The following is a 21,833-nucleotide window of genomic DNA, read 5'->3' as shown; positions in this document are numbered from 1 at the left end:
GGGCAAATCCTGCACTGTCAAAATTCCATCCTGAAGCAGAGAGGGCTCTGAATGGGTAACAGCTTTAGACTTTGCTCTTTCTGAAAAATACGGCATAAGCTGCTGTATTGTTTATTTGTGGTGGACTAAATAATCTTTAAGGGCTCCTTCCAAACCAAACTACTCTATGATTTCCATCAGCTTGTATTGGTGTAATCTTAACACTGTATTTCTTTTTCTTTCTTTTTTTTTTTTTTTTTTTTTTTTTTTTTTTTAGGGCTGAACCAGTGCTCACCAGGATAAAAGAAAACAGAAAAAGAGTAATTTCTCCATCATTCGATAACATTAAGTATGATAATTTTGAAATAGAGGAGTATCCCCTCTCAGCACAAGGGTTTGACTGGGAGCTGTGGTGCCGGTATCTGAACCCTCCTAAGTCCTGGTGGAAACTCGAGAACACAACTGCTCCAATAAGGTGACGGTGGCCCAAATTACAGTGTCACTGGCAAAGCTCTCCTAGGTGTGACAGGGGGCGAGTGGGCTCAGCTATGTAATAGCTTTTACTGACTGTAAAGTTCAAATACTTAAATGTCCTTGGCCTGTCCTCTTCAGCTTTGTCCTTGATGCCTACACAGTCATCAAAAAAACCTCTTGTTTTCAGTAGATATTTTTAAAGGTTTTTAAAGGAAACTTTTGTTTTCAGTAGATCTTTTTAAATAGGTTTCCTGCCCAAGTGGAATGGTAGGCAGGGCTGCTCACCAGCACTGCTTTCTCCAAATGTCTTACCTGCTAATTTAGTGCTTACAGGCCAGAAATGGCATTTTCTTTGCAGTTACATTATATAAGCAGAGCTGATCTGATAACTGTATTCTTTATAATGTTGTCACATAGGTGTACAGCTGTGCTGTGTCCTAGGAGTCAATGATTGCAAAGGCTGTGAGCAAAGGCTGTATCGGGTCCTTGCTTTGGGACAATCTGAGTCTGTACTTTCTTATCATGTCCAGAGTGTTGTTAGGCTGGTACAGAGCAATACCTTTGTCTCAGGGAGGGGAGTAGTAGCCTCTGAACCCACTGAGCAGCTCTGCTGAGATTACAGGCCTTTCTTGTAGATACACATTCATTCCAAGGAGGTCACTGTTACCTGTGCTGTAGCTCCCTGCAGAAAGAAAGTGTGAGGGCTGTTTTCACCACATGAAAAGCAGAACCTCAAATAGCACTGGCAGCTGTTTTTCATCCAGTAGCTCTATCTTTACAGGCAGGCACTTTTCTCAGGTTCTGTCAGTTTAACACTGTCTAAACTGCACTGACCCATGAACAGGACCTAGAATTGGAAAGCAAGAGATAAAAATGAACAGGTTTGTCACAGACAAAAAAGGGGTGATAATTTCCACATAATTAGAAATAGTTACTGCTGTTAATGAACTCTGTTAATGCTGTAAAAACGTTCCTGTGAAGACAGGTTGAGAGAGTTTGGGTTGTTCAGCATGGAGAAGAAAAGGCTCCAGGGAGATTTACAGCACCTTCCAGTACCTAAACAGTGGTTCCAAGAAAGCTGATAAGGGACAAAAGTAGGCAGTGATAGGACAAGAGGGAACAGCTTTAAACTGACAGAGGGCAGGGTTATGTTAGATATTAGGATGAAATTCTTTACTGTGAGGGTGGTGAGGCACTGGAACAGGTTGCCCAGGGAAGCTGTGGATGTCCCATCCATAGAAGTGTTCAAGGCCAGGCTGAATGAGGGTTGCTCAGGGGCTCCGAGCAACCTCATCTATTTGAAGATGTGCCTTCTCATGGCTGGGGTTTGGAATGAGATGATCTTTAAAGTCCTTTCCAGCCCAAGCCATTCTATGATCCTGTGATTAATTACATAGAGTAATTATTATGATTTTTAAAATTAAAAGTATTGAAACACAAAGTAATGAGCGAATATACTTTTCCATTTTACCCCTAAACTCTGTTCTATATGAGGACTGGGGTGTGAGTGTCCTATATGAATTTCAGCTTTGTTCCCTAGCTCTTTCCCTGGTGCATTTTTTTTTAATTCAGTGCAATATGCTGCATGTGTGTGTTGGATAATTAAAACAAACACACCAACAAACAAAGCCATGTGTATTGATGGATGGTTTCTATCATGCCTCCATTATCCTTCTAGAATTATAACAAAGGGAAGCCGGGCACTGATAAATACTTAAAAACAACAACAAAATCTAAACTACCTTATCATAAAAGAAGCATAAGTTTTGTATTGATGTTAACTGCTATTTTCTTCATTAATAAATACATCAGAAATGGTCTTTAATTGTTATAAAGCAGATACTATAGCACTTCGAGACATTAATACATAGATTTCTGGAGAACTGTTTGAAAACAGATGTGTCCACTAGCTGTAGCTTGAGTGTTCTCAATAAAAGCAGAGTGATTGCCTCTGTACTGCTAATTAATATCCTGTCATTACCAGAGTGGCTGATAACAGCATAATAATCTGAAAAGACATATTTATTTCTTGCAATTGTGGATTATAAGGTAGGTGAAAAATGAAAAGCCTAAATGACTCTATGTCCTTCTCTACTCATAAGGTAAAATTGTACCCTCTGTGGCTGAACTCTTACCTGATTAAAATTGGTTCTGTATAGTAAAAATCAGTTGGTTCACACCATGACATAAATAGAGCTTACTGATCCAGTAAAGCTATGTGATGTGTTTAGATTTGGCTCAGGACAATGGACTAATGTTACACGATGCTGGTAAAGGCAGACTTTTCTTGATTCGGTATTAAAAAAACTTACCTGGATGGTCCTATTCAAGAAATAACCTCTTTTTTTAGGCAAGCTTACAGACACAAGTTTTTTAGCTCTAGGTGAGCCTGGCTTCTGGCTGAACACACAGAACTGTGGGTATCATTTGCAATTGTCAAAGACAAGAGACTTGAGGACTTAGCAAGGACAGAGACTACACTGAAACAAAACTGTGGCTCCTGGATCTCGCACTATTAGCACTGAAATCCTAGCTGCTGTGGTGAATATTTATGTCTAATAATTCAACTCTAATTTCCTGCAATGGTGTTAATTTCTCTTCAGAATTAGGAGTATTAGAAGGCAAGGCTCAATAAAACTCTTTGAGAAATACTTTCTTAAGAATCTGTTTTGCTGCATCATTTTACCTAGCAATGAGAAATACAATCTGTGTCTGAATAATAAAATTCTTCATAATTTATCTGCTAATTTTTGTTGATGATGATTTATTCTTCCAGAAGTCCTGCATTGATTGGATGCTTCATAGTAGATAGAGAATACTTCCAAGAAATTGGATTACTGGATGAAGGCATGGAAGTATACGGAGGAGAGAATGTGGAGCTCGGAATCAGGGTAAGGAAAATAATTAGCCAGTACTGGTGACTTAAAATATATCTTGCTTCTTATTGCAGGGGGGAAAGCAGTCCAAAACATGGATGATAGCACGAAAAGGAGATCCACAGCTCTGCAGACATGTAAATTTATTTGAGGAGAGAGGAGGGGAAAAAGAGCAATAGCTCTCTTTACAGAACTTAATCTGGGAAGATTAAGGGTAGAAGTACAGAATTTAAGAATGTTCTTTCAACAGTGCTAGAATTTTGCAGAATTGATAGCTAAAACTCCCTGCTTACCTATGATCCCAGACTCAGTAAGGAGAGTAGTTTCTCACAAGTGTGATGGGAAAAACCTTTTCAGATTACTTAGTTTATTTAAATTAGGAAAATCACTGTGGAGCAAAGTAGAATATAGGGGTATTTATGCTGCCTTCCAGATGGAAGGGAATTAAGATATTCATAAAGTGCATAAGTGCATATATTTTCTTTTTGCATTGTACACTCTTCACCTGCTTACTATAATGCAGTATTTTGTATGATTTGTGTACTTCTTTCTGTATCTCTTCACAGCTAAATACCTTTCTGTTCTCTTTGAGAATCTTTCAGGTTTTTGATAAGAGTGGAATTCTTAGGTAGACAATGGTAATGAAAAATGGTGTGGTGTGTTACAAAACTAAGTTCTGAACCCTGCTAGGAAATGTAAGGGAAAGGTAACATTGTGTTTTGAGCCTTTTAGTTGCCAGAATAAAAGCATACAGTTGTAAAATAGCAAAAAAAAAAAAAAAAATGGAACTTACTGTAAGAATGTAGAATTATCTCTGGAGACAGCAAGATATAACAAAAAAAATTCATTTTTAGTTCTGGTTTCTTGAAATTCTTTTTCGTACGCCTATTAGAGATAAAGAGTTTTTTCAGCCAGAGTGAAGCACAGACCCCCTTTCAGCTACAGCAGAGCACTTTTTTAAGGAAAGGGAGAGAGAAATGCAAGACTACTTCTTTTAATAACACTGTCTTCTCACTCTGAGGGCCAGAGAACTGCCTTCTGCTCCCAAAAACTTACTTTGAGACTCAATGTTGCAATGAGTTGAAAATAAACGTCACTTTGATTTTTCTGTTCTTTTTACAACTGACAAAAAATTATTGTTTCCTCATGAGTGCGAGGAGTTTTCTCTTGGTTTGCATCATGAGATGTACCCTGTCTGGTCTGCAATACTTAGCCTTGGAGGAGTTGATGGTTGGTATGTTGATAGACAAGATCAGAGAGACACAATCTCTGCATAATTGAAATTTTGGAGTAGGCTGGATCACTGGAATAAGGCCCAACACTGCTCTGATTTCCTTATGGGTTTTTCTTTGTCTCCAGGGATGCAGTGCCTGACCTACATAAAATACTTTCATCTGTAACAGATTGTAGTGTGCAAGGTAGCATAATATATGCTGCTTTATCTGACTTTATGCTGGCTTGCATCTGGCTGTATGAAAACAAATTACAGAGCTGTAATAAACAGATTGTTCAACAGTTTATTAATAGCTCTTCTCACAATCCTCGCTGTGTCTGAGATCATACAAGGATGAGACTCAATGAGGGGAGACCTCATTGTGGTCTTCAATATCCTCACGAGGGGAGGTAGATGTGCAGGCACTGATCTCTTCACTCTGGTGACCAGTGGCAGGACCCAAGGGAATGGCCTGAAATTGTGTCACAGAAGGTTTAGGTTGGGTATCAGGAAAAGGTTTTTCATTTAGAGGGTGGTTGGGCACTGGAACATCTCTAGATTACTTGTGTCACTTTCCACTTTGGGGCTAATGATGCATGTCTTAATCAAAATAGTCATTGTTCTACGAAAACTACCTTATAATTACAATATTAGTGCAATAAATAATGTTTCCATTTTAAAATGCTGCTCTCCAATCTGTGACTATGCACCTCATCTTTCATTGTCATTTTCCTTCTTTTTTAAGAAGTATCTAGATTTTTCTAGTATTCTGCTGCGTGAAAAGCATTATCATTCAGGATAATGGACAAGCAGACACTGTCTGTCCAAAATGGCCTGCTAGGGAAATTTTATGCATAAGCTTGTAAGAGCAAACATCTAGAGGAACTGGAGAGTTTATTTTTAACTGCAGAAATAGCAGCATGTGTTAGGATCACTTGAGCTACTTGTTTATCTTAAACATGGTAAGTAGAACATGGTCCCATGTCCTTATATTACTGATTTTGTTCCAGAGGATGTAAAACTACTCTGAGGAATTAGATCCTGACAAATGGAGACTTTTCCCACTTATCCTCAACCAGGAGTAATGTTTGTCACCTCATTGTCTGCACAAATACCTAGTTATTTGTGTTACATGAGTGCAAAAAAACTCCCAACTATTGGAAACTGTATTTGAAGTATCCATTGTTGGTAAACCATAACAAGCCACAGAAAACAGGACTTTGGAGGTTTATTCTCTTGATTCTGAATTTGTTTCAGAGCTGTTACTCAGCTCTGTTGGTCTCTGATTTGGAATACTATTTTAACTTCTAAGATTTTTACCCTTGTCTGTGGATTTGTAACAGCATTTGTAAAATACTAAACATATATTACTAAGTAGATATTAATAGGGATCTTTTGCCTCGTGCTAGAAGCTGGCAGATGAGTTAGATGAGTTCAAAACATAAATGCATCTGATTCTTAGAAAAAACTCTTTATTTACTCTTTGACCAAACGTTTTCTTGTGAATCTATTTGCCCCTTAAGACAAAAAAAGGCAGGCTGGTTGATGCAAGACTTGATAGAATCCTTTTTGAGCAGTTCAATCACTTTAACTGGGATTTTAAAAGATTCATTTACTGTGAAGAAGCATCATATTTGTAAATTCAGGTTAGGATGAGTGGTGCTTCTTTTTCATTCAATCATTCCCTATTGAATGGACTTAAGTGTGCTTTTAAATTACCAGATTGCATTTAAAGGGCAAATTGGAATCACATTCTTATCCATGTGACCAAGCAGGAACTGTGTTGGTTAACTGCCTTAAAGTAGAAAAAAGAATGTGAGTGTAAGGCTGGTGTTTCTCAGTGTCACTTGGGCTCAGCTTTGGGGTTGTGCCTGCACAAGCAGTTCTTGTGGCCATGGAAGACCCTACAAATCCTCTGCAATCAATTGGATGCATTCAGTCAGATTCTGCTTTGGATGGTTCAAGTCTAGTTTGCAGTAGGCTTCTTAAAGGCCTCTTCCAATTCCTTCTGAAGTCAGAAGAAGATTTTCTATCAAAAGCAGCCCTGTAGTAATTCTTCTGTCTTTTCAAGCAGCCTACATGCTTGATAAAGTTCTCGAATATCTGTTACAAGAAGTTATTTGTGCCACTTTTAGGGATGCCTTAACAAATACTCGGTGATTTGCCTCAGGTCCCACACTAAGTCATCATCAGAGTCATGGGAATGCAAGCCCAGGCTTTGACTTAGAATAATTTTGTGTGTCACAAAGACTTTGTGCTTGCAGATGAATTCGTGTTCACAAGGATATAATGGCCCTGTTAAGTGGGTAAGAGGAAAATTTATTAGAAGGTAAAAACTCTTTAAGGGAAAAGGACTGGGTCTTCTTCCAACTAAATGGTATATCAGGACTTTACATCAGCTGACCCAGGAGGAAAATTGTATTTATAGTTAGATTGAGTGTGGCATGCTACTTTTGTACAGTATATTGCTGTAGTGAAATTAATTGCTTCATTTCTTGCTAGTCTGGTGGTTTGTCTGCAGACCTTTTGTGAAGCTGATGCTGTTTCTGATGTTGGACATCTAGAGGAATGCAGTTAATGAATAGAGATTGAGAAATTAGTTATTTGAGCAGAAAATAGTCCCAGTGTTCTTTGGGGTATTTTCCATACATTAGGGTCCCTCTGTGGCAAAGCAAGCAGGTGTGAAGTCTATCATCCTCCTCTCTGATCTATTGTTTTTAAATTTCAGAAGTTATTATTTGTTTGTTAGTTTTGGGGTGGGTCTTGGTTTGTTGTTTGTTTGGGGTTTTTTAATGTGGTTTTGGGTCTTACTTATCTTGTTTTTTCTTTAACCTCCCCCCCACAACATACTTCTGGAATCATGATTTTTCATTACCTGTTAGTTAAGTGGGTCTCTCCCATTTGGGGCATAGAAACTGATGGCTGCTTACATGTTCCAGCCATTTCCAGTCCACAGTGTGTGTGTATCCTGATGATTTCTCACCTGAGATCTTTCTAACAATATTGCCCTTGGGATAGTGTTCTTTTTGTTAATCACAAGCAAGTGAAGATACTTACACTTGGCCCCAAATCTCCGTATTTATATTGAAACATTTTGCCCTTTTTCCTCTTTACCTCGAAGTTTCCAGCAATTTTACCTGTCAGTTTTCCTAACACAGGCTGTAAGTTACATGAAACCATGACTATACTGCATGTAAATGGATGTCTGATTTTATTAAAGAAAGCCCTTCCACAGTTGTCTGGGCATGGCTGGGTGGAGATAATTTTGTTCCTAGCAGCTGGTAGAACTGTGTTTTGGGCTTAGGATGAGGATAATGTTAAACTGCACCAACAGTATTCAAGCTTGAGTGAAGTTTCACAGCACATAGGCTACACTGGGTTACATTTTCTCCTTCTCCTTGCCATGCTCTTGTTCTAATTCTTGCAGCTGCTCACTGGTGCTTTGGCCCTGCCAGCACAGTGGTCTGCCCCACACCTGCTGCCTTTGAACACCTCTGCTTCAGTAAACTTTTATTTTCTTTCAAATGCAGGGTTAATTTTAATGTTAATCAGATCATGATTTACGGTGCTGCCTCACAAACTGTTTTGTTAGGCAGATTGACAGGCTGGTGTGCCAAGAGGTAGAAATGTCAGGAAAGGAACAAAGAAGATGAAGGGATTTTCCACCAAACTGCTGTCTTGTGGAACTGTTTGCATGGAGAGAGTGTAGTGGGATGTGTCATGTGTGCCTGGTGTCCCTTTCTGTCCTTGCTGGTGGGCCTCCCTTCATGGCACTCCTCTGAGCAATGTAGATCTTCCCCAGATACGCCTCAGGAAAGTTAATCAACACATTCCCCATTCTTGCACTTGCAGCTATCATCACTTGTTGTAGTCCTAAAGCCACGTTTTTAGCTTGTTTTCAGTAGGAAGGCCAACATCTTTTGCCAGTAGGGAATGATTTGCTCTACAGAAAACATCCTTAGTACGTGATCGCAAGTGCTGCTCTGTGACATTCACATTCTCTGGACAGAGAGACATAATTCTGTCTCTCAGGATTTCTTAGAGAAGCACAGAGAGAAGAAGAGAAAACAATCTTTATCTCTGCTCCTTTGTTTTCCCCACGTGGAATGTGGTATGGGGATTGTTTACCTGAAGTGATTGCTGGGTTGGATTCCGGTGAAGGTTGTTTGTGTTCAATGATCAATCAGATCCAGCTGTGGCTTGGACTCTCAGCAGAGAGTCACGACTTTGAGTTAGGTAAGTAAGTAGGAAGTATGTAGAATAGTATCTTTTTAAGTAGTATATTAATATATTATAGTATAGTTTTAATAAAGCTATACTTCAGCCTTCTGATCTGGAGCCAGACATCATCGTTTCTTCCCCATATCTGGGGTTCACCGCATTTTTACTATACTGGTCAACAGTACAAGGTTGGTGATGTGTAAAGGCAGAGGGCTGAGAAGTCCAAAAATAGAAATATCCGTAGTCGTTACTCTGAGATAACTTTTAAATACAGCTTTTTCATATAATGATTTCTCTTTAAATTTGCATTAAAGCTTTAAATAGAGAGCAGTTTATTTTGCTTTTATCCATTTTGTGAATTAAGAGGAGACTATTTCTAGATTGAAGCCTGAAAGAAAAAAATTGTAAATATTGACCAAATGTTACTTCTTGCAAGATGTAGCCAATGCTTTTCATAGCTCACACTTTCACCAAGACAAAAATAATTCCTTAGCAGTGCAAGTATGGCATAAGCACTTGCCTAGCACCCTGTGTAACCAGCAGTGGCTTATCAGTGTGCACAGGATTATTCCTGAGGTTAATTTTGTTTTGCAAAGTACCTCACTGTGTCAACAATTTGAATCTCAAGATGACACAGGCTAAAATTCTCTATTTACAGGATTGCAATTCCAACAGGTTAAAAAAGAAAGGCTCTATTGAGAATAAAATAAGTAATTGTCATGCCTCCAAATTCTGCCAGTCATGACATTACTGGCTTTTTTTTGGCTTGTTCTGGTTTCAGTCACTCCTACATTGGAGTAATTGTTTTTCCCTCTGTTCTTCTCATGAATGCCTCAGCAGGTAATCTGCAGCTACAGCATTTGTAATTCTACATTACTAGTGAATCAGTTTTGTGGTTTTGCAATTTCTGGGGAGAAAACATTTTATTAGCTGTTCCCACAGGAAAGAAAAGTATTACAGCAGCAGCTAACATAGGACATCGCTATACCCTAAAAGAAAGGATGAGGAGGCACTTGGAGATTTCTCACAAATGTTTTTTCACCAACTGTGCATGTGTAGTTGCACATTACCAACTGGGAAGTAATATAGATATATATTGATGTTTTATGAGAGGAAATTATTATTTTTAGTGGTATGGGAAATAGTAAATATACTCTTACAAATCAATGGACTCAGGTAGATCCAAGTTAATTAGTGCATTATTAGCCTCATGTTTAATGCCCTCCTGCACTTTTAAGTCATGGCATAGTGTCATTGCCATTGTACCGTCTAGTATTCCAAGTCTTCATAGCCTAAGTTGGGAAGATTCCATATTTGTTGCTTTCCTCCAGTATTTAATTTCATTGATTGAGACTGATTTAGTAATCTAACAAAGATTAGAGGAAGACCAGTGTGGGAGAGCAAGGGGTTGTTGTGGTGACACAGAAGTGAGTGGATGACCGAGATGGGTTCACCAGGATGGATCCAGCACGTTCAGGTCACAGGTGTGAAAGCCAGATACCTTTACATGTGTGACAGCACCTTATGTTGTAAGTCAAGCGAGTGAGGCAAAAGCCCAGCCTGGCTGAGCAGGGAATTCTTCAGGAGCTCTTGCCTCAGTCTTTAATAATACTGATAGTATTTGGGCTACAGCGCTGTGGAAAGGGACCTGAGGGTGCTGGTTAGTGACAAGTTGAATATGAGTCAGCAGTGCCCTGCAGCCAGGAGGGGCAGCCCTGTCCTAGGGGACATCAGGCCCAGCAGCGCCAGCCAGGCAGGGGAGGGATTGTCCTGCTCTCTCTGCAATGGGGCAGCCTCACCTTGAGTGCTGGGGCAGTTTTGGGTGTTGCTATATAAAAGAGACATTAAACTGTTAGAGAGTGTCCAAAGAAGGGCAGTGAAGATGATGAAGGGTCTGGAGAGGAAGGTGTGTGAGGAGGGACTGAGGGCACTTGTTCTGTTCAGCCTGGGAGGAGACTGAGGCTCAATGCAGTTACAATTTCCTCGTGAGGGGAAGAGGAGCAGGCCTGACCTCTTCTCTGTGATGACCAGCACCAGAACCCAAGGGAATGGCCTGAAGCTGAGTCAGGGGAGGTTTAGGTTGGATATTAGGAAAAGATTCTTCACAGAGGGTAGCTGGGCACTGGAACAGGCTCCCCTGGGAAGTGGTCACAGCACCAAGCCTGACAGAGTTGAGAAAGTGTTTGGACAGTGCTCTCAGACACATGGCGTGACTCTTGCGGTGTCCTGTGCAGGGCCAGGAATTGAACTGTGATGATCCTTGTGGGTCCCTCCCGACCCAGCATACTGTGTTCTATGACCAGGTCTTTAGGCACAGTGCAAGATGAACAAGACTGATCAAGCTAAGTGTAGCTGTGGTAAGGGAGAGAAAGGTAAAGCCATAAAAGATGGCCAGCGCAGTACATTGCTCCATGAATACTAAACCAATGGTGATCCTGTTTTTCACTCTCCTGCTTTTGTGCTTTTTAAGACAAAAAGTGATTTATTTTACTTCCTGTTCATAACTTAAACTTGGCAATGTAGTGATTGATGTGTGGGTTATTTACTGTGCCTGGCAATGAGGCAGACACGCTTGGAAGAGAAGTGAATGGAGCCATAAGCCTTCAGTGACCCTTGACACGTGTGTTATCTCCAAGTGACACAGGCAGAGAGTGGTTCCTGCAGTTCAAACCAGCAGCACACCATGCGTAGTTTAACAGTACACTGTAAAGAGTTTCATAGCTCATGAAGGTGCATGCAAAATTAATCCCTGCAGAACAAAACAATATAAAAAGTACATAATGAAGCAATTAGCTAAAAGAGGAAGAAAAGTAATGACAATTTAATTTGGGAAGAATCTTTACATGTATTAGGTTTTCAATGAGAGTGTTTTATGAAGGCACAATTAATGTAAAATGAGGCCTGTGAGGCAATTAATGATGACTTCAAAAGTTAGATTTAAGGGATAATTTACATTTTAAAAATGAAGAGCAGCTCTAGTTATGTTAAAGTCTTTTTCTTTCCTTTTAAAAAGCCTTTTGGATTGTGGGGGTGTGTTTTTGTAGGTTACTTACAGTTTCACATTAAAATATCAGTTTGGTTATGAAAAAAGACTGTTCTTCCATACAAATAAATAAGTTTACCTGAAAGTATGACAGGATTGTGTGATGATCAGAAATATTTAGTGAAGGTTATCTGAATTCAGTGGAGATATTACCTAAATAAATATTAACATATTTCATCCAGCTCTGCAGAGACAGATACCCAACAAATGTGCATGACAATCCAAAAACTTCCAGGGTATGATCAAAAACCCACTGACAGCAACTAGAAATATGATCATTGATTTCAGTGATCTTTGTGTCTGACAACTCTCTCTGTCCTTTCTGCAGTCACCTGTCAAGATACCAAAATAAAAATGCAGATTCAAAATGATTATGGTATTGAATGAAAATAGCTTATTCATATTTGTCTGTAAAACATCAAGCTCAGTACTGGTTATCTGTAAACAATTAATGGTAATGACAAAGATTGACAAGATTCACAAGTAGTTTTTACAATAAATTGTTCCCAAAAATATATTTTCAAAGATACTGGTAACTAATTAGTTTGTATCTACAGTAGTAATTAATTTACACTGACTGTTTTTTTAACTTCGGGGCATCTTTAATGAGTACTTCTAATTTTGTAATTTGCAACCTTCACAGAATCTAGAAATTACTTCAGCTTCTTGAGAAATCACTTAATTATTAAAAGGTTTTTGTTTGCAGTCCAAATGAGGTGATGGTATCAAACAAGGTCACATCAGCTCTTGGAGAAACTGCATGATCTGTGTAAATTTAATGAATGCAGTACATGCTAACAAACTGCTGGATGACTTGTAGGGTTTATTTTTTTATTAGATTAAGGTTCTATAACATAAAAAGTACACTCTGTGATTAAAGAGATAAAAAGAAACTTCTAATGAAGAAGTGTTATATCATTTTATAATGAAGTATAAATTAAATATTTTAAAAAGGGATCGGCTTCAGAGTTGTGATTGTTTTGATTAAATATGCAAACTCAAATACATTTAAGTGAAATTGGAGAGGATTTACTAAATTATGTAGTGAAAACGGTTTTCCAGATATGAATGGAATTTTCTTAAAAAAACTTGTAACCAGATTGATTTGGGTATTTGTAAGGAAGCATGAGTGACAGATGGCTCTGCGAGTGCTGTGGGATGCCTGGAGGGAGTGAGAGAGGGGTGACAGGGGTTTCAGCACTTCGCAAGTTGCTCTGAGAAGCCACTTGGTGTGTTCCTGCTCCTGTAGCTGCCTCACTTGTACCGTCCCCCTGGACTGCCCCATACTCAGGTCCTGTACCCCTCCAACAGAGGAGGAGTCACAGCTGAGCTGCTGTGCCACCACCTGTGTCCTCTCCCTGACTTTAAGTTGCTCTCCTGGCTCTCCCAGCATGGAGCGCCTGTTTTCTGTTTGCTCAGTGGTGCTACTTTAACATTGGTAAACTCAAATTCTCACAGATTTAGGGCCACAATTATAACGATGTGCCAATAAACATTCAGTAAATTAACAGTGTGAAGTGCTTAGAGCTTGGACAGATTGTCCATGTAAGCCACAACAACTGAAGATTTAAAAGGGAGTTTCCCCCTCCTTTCCCCCTCACCTGCTCTCCAGTAGATTCTCTGTACTCATTTAATGTCCCTGTCATCTCTCCTTTGATTTGCTTAGTTTAGGTCATGGGTGTGCTGATTTTAGTCTTTCAGCTCTGTAAGTGTTGGCCTTGGCACTGCTACTGTCCTTTTGAATTTTTTTAATGGAATTTTACTACCTTTGGGTAGTGATGAAGGAACAAGGAACTCTTTCAAGAAGAGAAATCTCTCTAAGCCCTTCTTGGGGCTGTACCAAATATATGAACCTCCTCAGGAAATTCAAGAATAAAGAGCCCTTTCTCAGGCTGCCTTGGAAGGGAACATTGAGAACGCACTGAAGTGGGCTCAGAGCTCTTTGGAAGGCAGACTCCAGTTGCTGTGTTCTTTTCCTGAAAGACTGTTTTTGCAATGTAAACCAGCAGGACGAGAACCTCAGGAAATTCCTCCAGATAAAAGCAAACCTTTTGCCTATCTGAGACTCCAGCAATCATGGAAAGTTCTCCCAGAGATACATTGACCCTCACACTTCAAAACTTTCTAGGGCAAAGTCTGAGGGCTGTTGGTACAGTTTTGCAATTGATGCTTTTACAGCATGACATGTGAATTACTATTTATTGTGTCACAGTGATGAAAGCATATGTTATTTTTTTCAACTGCATATGTAAATTTCAAGATTTGGCAGGAAATGGAGATTATTGCTGGCAATTTCCACTGCTTGCCTATCATAGGTAAATTATCTTCATGGGCAACAGGAAAATTTGCTGAATTTCCTTTTAACCATGGTTTAGGAAATTAATGAAGTGTTTTCCTTGCAATCTGTACAAGTAGGTTAGTCATTAAGTATTACTGATTGCAGCCACAGTATGCTCAGAAATCTAACATTTTACTTCAAGCCATTCCATGTGGTTTGAAAAAGTCTTTGAAGCTCTTATCTTTAGACTTCTTGCTAAAGCCATGGGTGATAATTTGAAAAAGCTCTACTGATTTTTAACTTTTGTATGTGTTTATAGCCATCAAAAAAATAGCAGTCCAAGAAAACTAGAAGGGTGCTATTCGGTGTGGATAAAGCCTGAATAAAGATTGCTAATGACAGCAAAAAATAGCTGCAAAATCAACAGGGGAAATGTGTGAAGCTGCGAGGAACTAACCCCTCAATTACTATTCCTTCTTGTTTACAGGAATTTTATTAGAGGAAGAACAGGCCACTCTAAAAGGCTTCTCAACTTCCCTCGGAGTAGGGTCTTTGAGAAAATGTATTTCTTAGTATTAAAATATTAATTTAAAAAATTTAAAATTGTATCTGACTGAAAGGTATTTGGTCAGAGTAATTAATTAGTCTTTCCTGTGCACTTCTGATACGAGATTTATACCATCTCAAGGTTTTTCTCTTGAAAAACCATCCAGCTATCCACAATAGCTCCAACACAATGGTTAGAGCACCAGGGATTAATGTAAATGAGTGAAAGAGATGGGGGGAAGTAGGAGTGGTTAGAATAAAGTGGACATTTGGTCTAGAAGAGAAAGAAACTGCAAAAAATTCCATTATTTAAAATATAATCAGGGAAGAATTAAAAAAAAACTGATGCTTTTTTGTAGCAATTAATTATGTTTATTATTTAGTATTCATAGATGTGGTTCAGTGTAGTGTTTAGTATATGAACAGCAAAGCCCTTCATTCCTTGCCTGGAGATTTTGCATATTTTAGGGAGCTGGGGATCCTGACTTCCATGAGATTCCAGGAGAGCATCATGTCATTTGAAAGTCCTACTTTAATGCCCATTACCTACATTTCTGTTTGGTTTTTTTTAACAATTTACCACTCCCTAAATGCAATGAAACATTTGGATAAAAAGAGATTTCTTGCTGGATTGTAATCCCAGTAGCAAAGAACTCTGGGAGAGAGAAGGGACATTGGCTTGTCCCAGATGTGACCAGCTGAGCATGTCAGAATTCTACTTTCTGCCTTTTTAAAGCATTGCCTCTGCTTCCACTTGGCCAGGTTTCATAGCCTGTATCTAAGGTCATGCTCCTTGCTGAGTGCTGTAGCTAATTTTTGTGCATTTTAGGAAAGTTTTGCTTGGAAATAATATGGTTTTGAAACTGTTCAATGCAACTTAGCAGTTCTGTGTTTATATCTAATTAATTGATATAAAATTAATTAATCTTTGAAAATAGAACAAAGACTGACAGTGTCTGGGAGAAAGGAGTGGCCACTGGACTTGATTAATTGGTGTTTATTCAGGTAGTGAGTAATTTTTATTTGCAAACTCTGTTAAGGACTTGGTCATCTCAGGTTGTTTTTTGAAAACATCTCACTTCATTATTAAGTCAAATCATAGTTTCCTGATAACTGAATCATTGCTGAAATTGTGACTGCTCTTCCAAATTTCAGTTCCTAGAAATTTGCTTGGAAATTCAGCTTATTGTAGACTGTAAACTTTTTGGCTCCACTTGTTGTCAAGACAGCATTGAGACCTAACTCTGAAAATCCCACAAAAGATTTGGTGTTAACTTGCTGGCCTTGGCTCAAGACCATCCCTGGTTGGAATGAGCAGAGGCTGGGCAGAGTACACAGTGCATGTGTGCTCTGAATTGCCCTGTCCTGGGTAAGTTATGACCATCTTTACATCCTTCTTGTCTTTTATGATACTAATTTAGGCACTGTACAGTGAGTAACTCTGAAACAATTTATAGCTGGATGTCCATGCTGAACTGAGAAATTACTTGGACTGAAAGCAGGCGTTGTGTAAGCACAGCCTGGTGGTACTTCACATTTAATCTCTATTAGGAGATGTAGCTGGACCGTTTATAATTAAATGTTTGACAAACTATTATTTTTGTCAGATTGCTAAACTGGATTGCCCACTTCATATGATATTTAGAAAGACAGAACACAAATTTTGTTTCTGGATTATTTATTTTTGTGCCAGATCGGTTGCATATTTATTTTTAAATATTTCTGATCATCTCAGTTTTGCCCTGATTTTGATAATGGTTATGCTTATTTACTCTAATGGTCTTCCAAGTTCTGGACACAGAGATGTACTGAAGTCTTCTCCGCTCCCTTTTGACTGTACAGCAGGTTCATGGGTTAGCTCCCTTTCTACAGAGCTCTGCAAACCAGGGTTCTGTCTCTTCTCCCAGCATATGCTGAATGCAATTAGGCACCAGTTCAGAAAAAAGCTTTGTAAACATTCTGAATTCATGCCACATTTTCTGGTCTCAGGAGCTGCCAAATGCCTAAATGCTGTATTCAAGCCAGATGTCTAAATATATAAAATGAATGACTGAACAAAGTGCCTCCTTAGTGGAGCATATGCCTATAGGGTGGACAGATCTGAGGGGCCTGAGATCAGCTCCAGAACAGGATGTTTTTCCAGCCCACATCCCTGGCCACCAGGAGGAAGACCAGAATATGACCCTCTGGATGAGTGTTCAAGAAAGAAGCACCCTCATTCTCATTTTTTGCTCTCTTAGTATGAGGTACTGAGCCTCAGGAGTTTCTGCTGGCAGTATCATAAGGCAAACTCTGTCACTTCTCAGTGAGTACACCTGCCTCTGGGACACCCAGGTACTTGTTCAGTAGAATCAAACAGTTTGGGTACATCTGGTCTTTCACCTGAGCAGCATCCACTCAACCATTATGAATGGGCTGCCTTGATCTTGTTAGGAAGCTTACATGGTACAAAAAATAACTCATGTACTTCACTGACTCTTAAGTTTGCCAAAGTGGTTTTCTGTTTTGTTGAAAGCAGAAAGAGTAAATCAGAAATGAAAGCAATAATTATGATTAATACTCTGTACTTTAGCTCAGTTGTGGTGGTGGGCAAAACTGAAATCTAATTGAGCAGGTAGGGTAACCTACATTAAAAAGCTATTATAAGAGTAGTTTCTGATGGAATTTTTCACACAACATTTTCATTAGGCAGTCTCAGTCTTCTTCTCTCCTTCTCAAAAGGAATAAACCTGGTCCTTTCTCAACCATGTTTAAAGCAAAGAGTAAGGTGCATTTATATTCCTCATCTTCATAGAACCTGAAACTTCAGCAGTCTTAAAAGGCTGATTGTCTTTGTTTCCCTATTATGACAAGCTGCCTAGTTTGAGATTCTGGGTAGTGCATGTATGGACTATGCAGAACCTCAGAAAAAAAGTCTTGCAAGGCTTAAAACTTGAGCCAGGTCTTACTGTTTTGAATGCCCTATAAATAATTTTATTAATAATCTTGAAAGCAACTTAATTGATCCAGGCAGAGTGCGATGAGCGGCTACTGGTAATGTAGAAACTCTGTAGTAAGGTGAAGTAGCAATAATAATTTATGGAAAGGCAAGGTAATAACCCTCCCCTCACAACCTCTTTATAGTCCAAGAAGTGTTGAGTGGTTCTTCTCCTTTCTAACAATGAAATAAAACAATTCCAGTGTGTTTGCTGGAGGTTAGCAGTGGTGTAGGGAGCTGCCACTAGCAGAATGTCCTTTTATTGTTCCCTGCTAGGTGTGGCAGTGTGGAGGAAGCGTTGAGGTTCTGCCTTGCTCCAGGATTGCCCACATCGAAAGAGCACATAAACCATACACAGAGGATCTGACTGCCCACGTCCGGAGAAACGCTCTGAGGGTGGCTGAGGTCTGGATGGATGAGTTTAAGAGCCATGTCTATATGGCCTGGAACATACCCCAGGAGGTAAGTCACAGAGACCAGTGCTTCCAAGCTTTGGCTTTAGATCCTTTTCATTTTGGTTACTATCCTGAATTTTGATTTTTTTCTAGTAGGATTTTATTTGTATGTATGTATGTATGTCTCACATACAGGCATAAGGTATATGCCCATACATACACAATTGCATATAAACATATATAGGTAGTCGTATCTTATTCTAGAATAATTTTTTTGTCTTTAGGTTCCTTAAAAATTAATTTCTTGTCGAGTTCATTCTCTTCACTGGTAACTCTTCATGGATATTTTAAACTAGTAGCTGCAGAAATGAGGGGGGAAAAAACCATCAAATTGCACCTCTTAATTTGAATTTTAGTCTCCTATTTACCATCACAGAGAGCTATAATTCCATCAGATTTGTGAGGAGAGATCTGCCAGGAGGTGTTGACATCTATGGATGCAAGTGTGGGGTGTCTGATAAGTATTGAACATCAGAGTGAAGGTGGCTTGGTGGGTGTCATGACATTTTGCAGGTTCTTGCTGCAACTCCCCACTGGACTGTTTGTCCTGATTTCTTTTCCATGGATGAGTACTGCTTGGTCCATTGTATTGAAGAGATAATGTCAGATGGCCAACATCACAGTTCAGTTTGATTTTAGCTGTTCTTCATTTCTGTAGTCATTGGTATTTAATCTGTGAACAGCTATGAGCTAAAGGGCTCAGAGCAAGGGGACTGTACGTACTCAGAATCTGTGTGATTGTTTCCACCTAGAAGCTGGGAAGCATGGTTCTATTGAATTGGAGTTTAACTTAGAGTACAGCTCTCATCATTACAGCAAAAGCAAAGTCTAGACTTAAATTAAAGGGCAGATTAGCTTTTCTTTAATAAAATATCTCTAAATTGATAACAGTTCAGAGAAATTGGTTTTTCTGCAATTTCTGTGTAAAAAAATAAAATGCTGTACTTCTCCTTTAGTTTAATTAGAAGAAAATGTTAGAAAGAAAAAATCAGCTAAATACATAAGAACTGATGTTGGTTCAGCTGCTCTCAGTGGCTTCTTGCATCTCTCGTGATTAAAACTAGATAAGGCAAAGTGGGGAAGTATTGTCCTATTTTAGGTTGCAGCATTAGCCACTTAATTTGCTATGACCATGAAAAAAATCCTCTGTAACGTGATATAGGAAAGGACTTTTCTGAAAGGCCCATGTTCACAGAATCCAAACTGCCTTCTGCATGTCCCTGTTTTGAGTAGTTGCACAGAAGTCCATACAAGAGTAAAGACATTTCTGCACAGGGTAAGGTTACTTATTTTATGTCAAAGCAATTCCAAATGAATTTTATTTGTGATTAGCCTAGTAGATTTAAATTTCAGTTTCTATTTCATATTGTTAATTACTTTCTTGAACGTTGCTTCATCTTCATTGATTGATCCAAGTTTTAGTTTTTTGACTTGCAAACAAAACATTAACACAAAACTTAGAAATTCCTTTTGCTAACGAGGATGTACAGCACCATACACTGATTTGCAGCATATTCATCCAGAGGTGATGGGGGTGTTGCTTAATCTTCTGCAAATTTGAATGCAATTACAGAGCAAATTCATAAAGAATGCAAAGATAAGTTGCAGCTGGACAATTACAGGAGTAATTCTCTATCTGGAAGCTAATGAATACTGGTAACCGACTGTGTAGGTAGTAGAAATGTATTTAGTTACAATAGTCAGGACTTTCCACAATATATGTTATTCCAAAGTGTTAAACACGGGACCTGATTTTTTCCATGGAAGAATTCCTAGATCTCTGAGAAATCAGATGTTTCCAAAGGTTTTAGTCTTTGGGCGCTAATAATAATAATAATAATAATAATAATAATAATAATAATAATAATAATAATAATAATCCAGAGGAGTCAGGTGCATTTTGCAGTGTGCTGTGACTACCCTCTCAGGATCTCTGTGGGCTTCTCTCTGAAGTACTGAGGGCTTCAAATGGAGACCTCCGCTGCCACGGTGACTTCTGCATCATTGACACATGGATAAATAGATTCAGAAAAGCACTTGAAACCCAGAGGAAAGATTCTTCAAGTCCCAGAATCAGGAACTGTGTTTTCCACGTGTTGTGCCTGTGCTTCTGGTTTTGTTTGTTGGGTTTTTTTCCCATCATATTCTCAGCCTTGGGGAACACATTCTCTTATTGGTGGTGATAAAGCCAGTGTGCTACATGTGAGCTATTTTTCTTCTCCAGCTGCATGAAAGGATGTGATTACTGAGGCCCTTAATGCTCTTTCTTATACAGTGAACTGTGAGGGAACAGGCACTGGTGCCTTCAGGGTTGCATAAGAAAGGATTTGGGAGGCAGTGGACCCATTTAGCCCTTGATCCCAGGAAGCCTTGTTAATGCCTGAAGTGGAATGCTTGTGTGCTGGCACCCTCCTTTTCCTTCACACAAGTGTCAGATACACAGGCAAGTGCAGCTGGAGTAGTGCATGAGTGGGATTTGTTCACAAGACCCATTGATTGTCTTTCAGCACACTACATACGGCCTCTTTAGTCATTTGCTGCAAAATTCAGAAAAAAAATTGCCACCTAAGGAGTAGCTCCACATAAGGTTTTACAGATGATGTAGGGCTTGAGAAGGGGAGTCACCATTTTTAAAAGTGTTACGTCTAATCTGTGAATGCCAGATCACTGTTTCCTACTTTTTAGCATACTTTGTCAATGTGGAAGTCAATTTTACTTTAGTTAGAAAATGCTTCCATAATAAAATATACTTGTTCCAGATTAGCATTAATTCAGTGCTTTGGGATGCAGTGGTTGTTTCAGCAGCTCAGAAATATAGATACTTACACAGATACCTTTTTTTTGTGTGTGTAACTAAGAAAATTCAGTGCTTTCAGTGTATTTTTTTAATCTTGTCAAAATCTTTGGGGTGTTCATGGCCCAATAAAGGCTGTTGTTTAAGGAGATAGATTATAAGATTTCCCTATGAAAATGTATTTATCCTGTGTTTTACTCTGAGGCAGAAGTCATTGAGCACAGCATAGAGCAAAATGTCTCATTTTACTTCATGTCAAGAGCAGCCAAATTTGCACTTAGATCCATCTCTAAAAATTTCTGCTGTGTGATTTTGATGTGATGAATTATTGATTTTTTTATACAGGGCCATTATGAAAGTCATGCTTTGTGATCTGATCTTATGAAAAGTAGAAACTAGGTTAGCCAGAAATGAAAAGGAGAATAAAAATTACAGGAGAGAATATTCAGCAATTGCTTTTAACAAAAATAACAACTTCTCTTTTTACATTACAAAAGAATGTTAATAAGTGTTATTTCAGAGAGGTGAGCAGAGCTTCTGCTCTTTGCAGTCAAGCAGTAATCCAGACTTCAGAAATGGCCAGAAAGTGTCATACGCTATTGATTAGGCCACAGTGGGACACCCGCAATGCCCATGTTTCTAGGGCAACTTGCTACTTCCTGCCAACTCCTTTTGGATTTGGAAAGTGCCAGAAAATTAGAGAACAGCAGTGATATTCATTGGATCTGAACCCACTGAAGTCAACAGGAGTAGTCCCATATGAGACAGAGTGAAAATTTAACAGGGTAGAAATCCATTTGGATTTAGGTGAAATGTGCTGCTTTGAGCTTGCTAGCATAAGTAAAATATGCTGTTTAGTCTGGTAACTTTGCAGCACTAGTAAAACTGCCCCAGCTGAGGAGAAAGAATGTGAATTTCCAAGCTGAAGAGATAAGAGATAAGAAAGACTCCTCAGACCTTGAAATAAACAGGGCAAA

At 38.9% G+C, this 21,833-nt stretch overlaps 1 protein-coding gene across 2 annotated transcripts in view; it reads left to right on the top strand.

Moving 5' to 3' along the window:
- The window catches only part of GALNT18 (polypeptide N-acetylgalactosaminyltransferase 18), a 210,611-nt gene that overhangs the window by 134,112 nt on the left and 54,666 nt on the right, over positions 1-21,833 (top strand). For both annotated transcript variants that reach the window (XM_053946333.1, XM_053946332.1), the window contains exons 6-8: positions 257-454; positions 3,230-3,344; positions 17,884-18,069. In XM_053946333.1, the coding sequence (XP_053802308.1) occupies positions 257-454; positions 3,230-3,344; positions 17,884-18,069 (499 nt within the window). The remainder of the gene's footprint in view (positions 1-256; positions 455-3,229; positions 3,345-17,883; positions 18,070-21,833) is intronic.

The sequence above is a fragment of the Vidua chalybeata genome, chromosome 6, assembly GCF_026979565.1.
Source record: "Vidua chalybeata isolate OUT-0048 chromosome 6, bVidCha1 merged haplotype, whole genome shotgun sequence".
In the NCBI taxonomy this organism is placed as follows: domain Eukaryota; kingdom Metazoa; phylum Chordata; class Aves; order Passeriformes; family Viduidae; genus Vidua; species Vidua chalybeata.
Note: the sequence above shows the minus strand (reverse complement) of the source record. Positions and strands in the feature narration are given on the sequence as shown.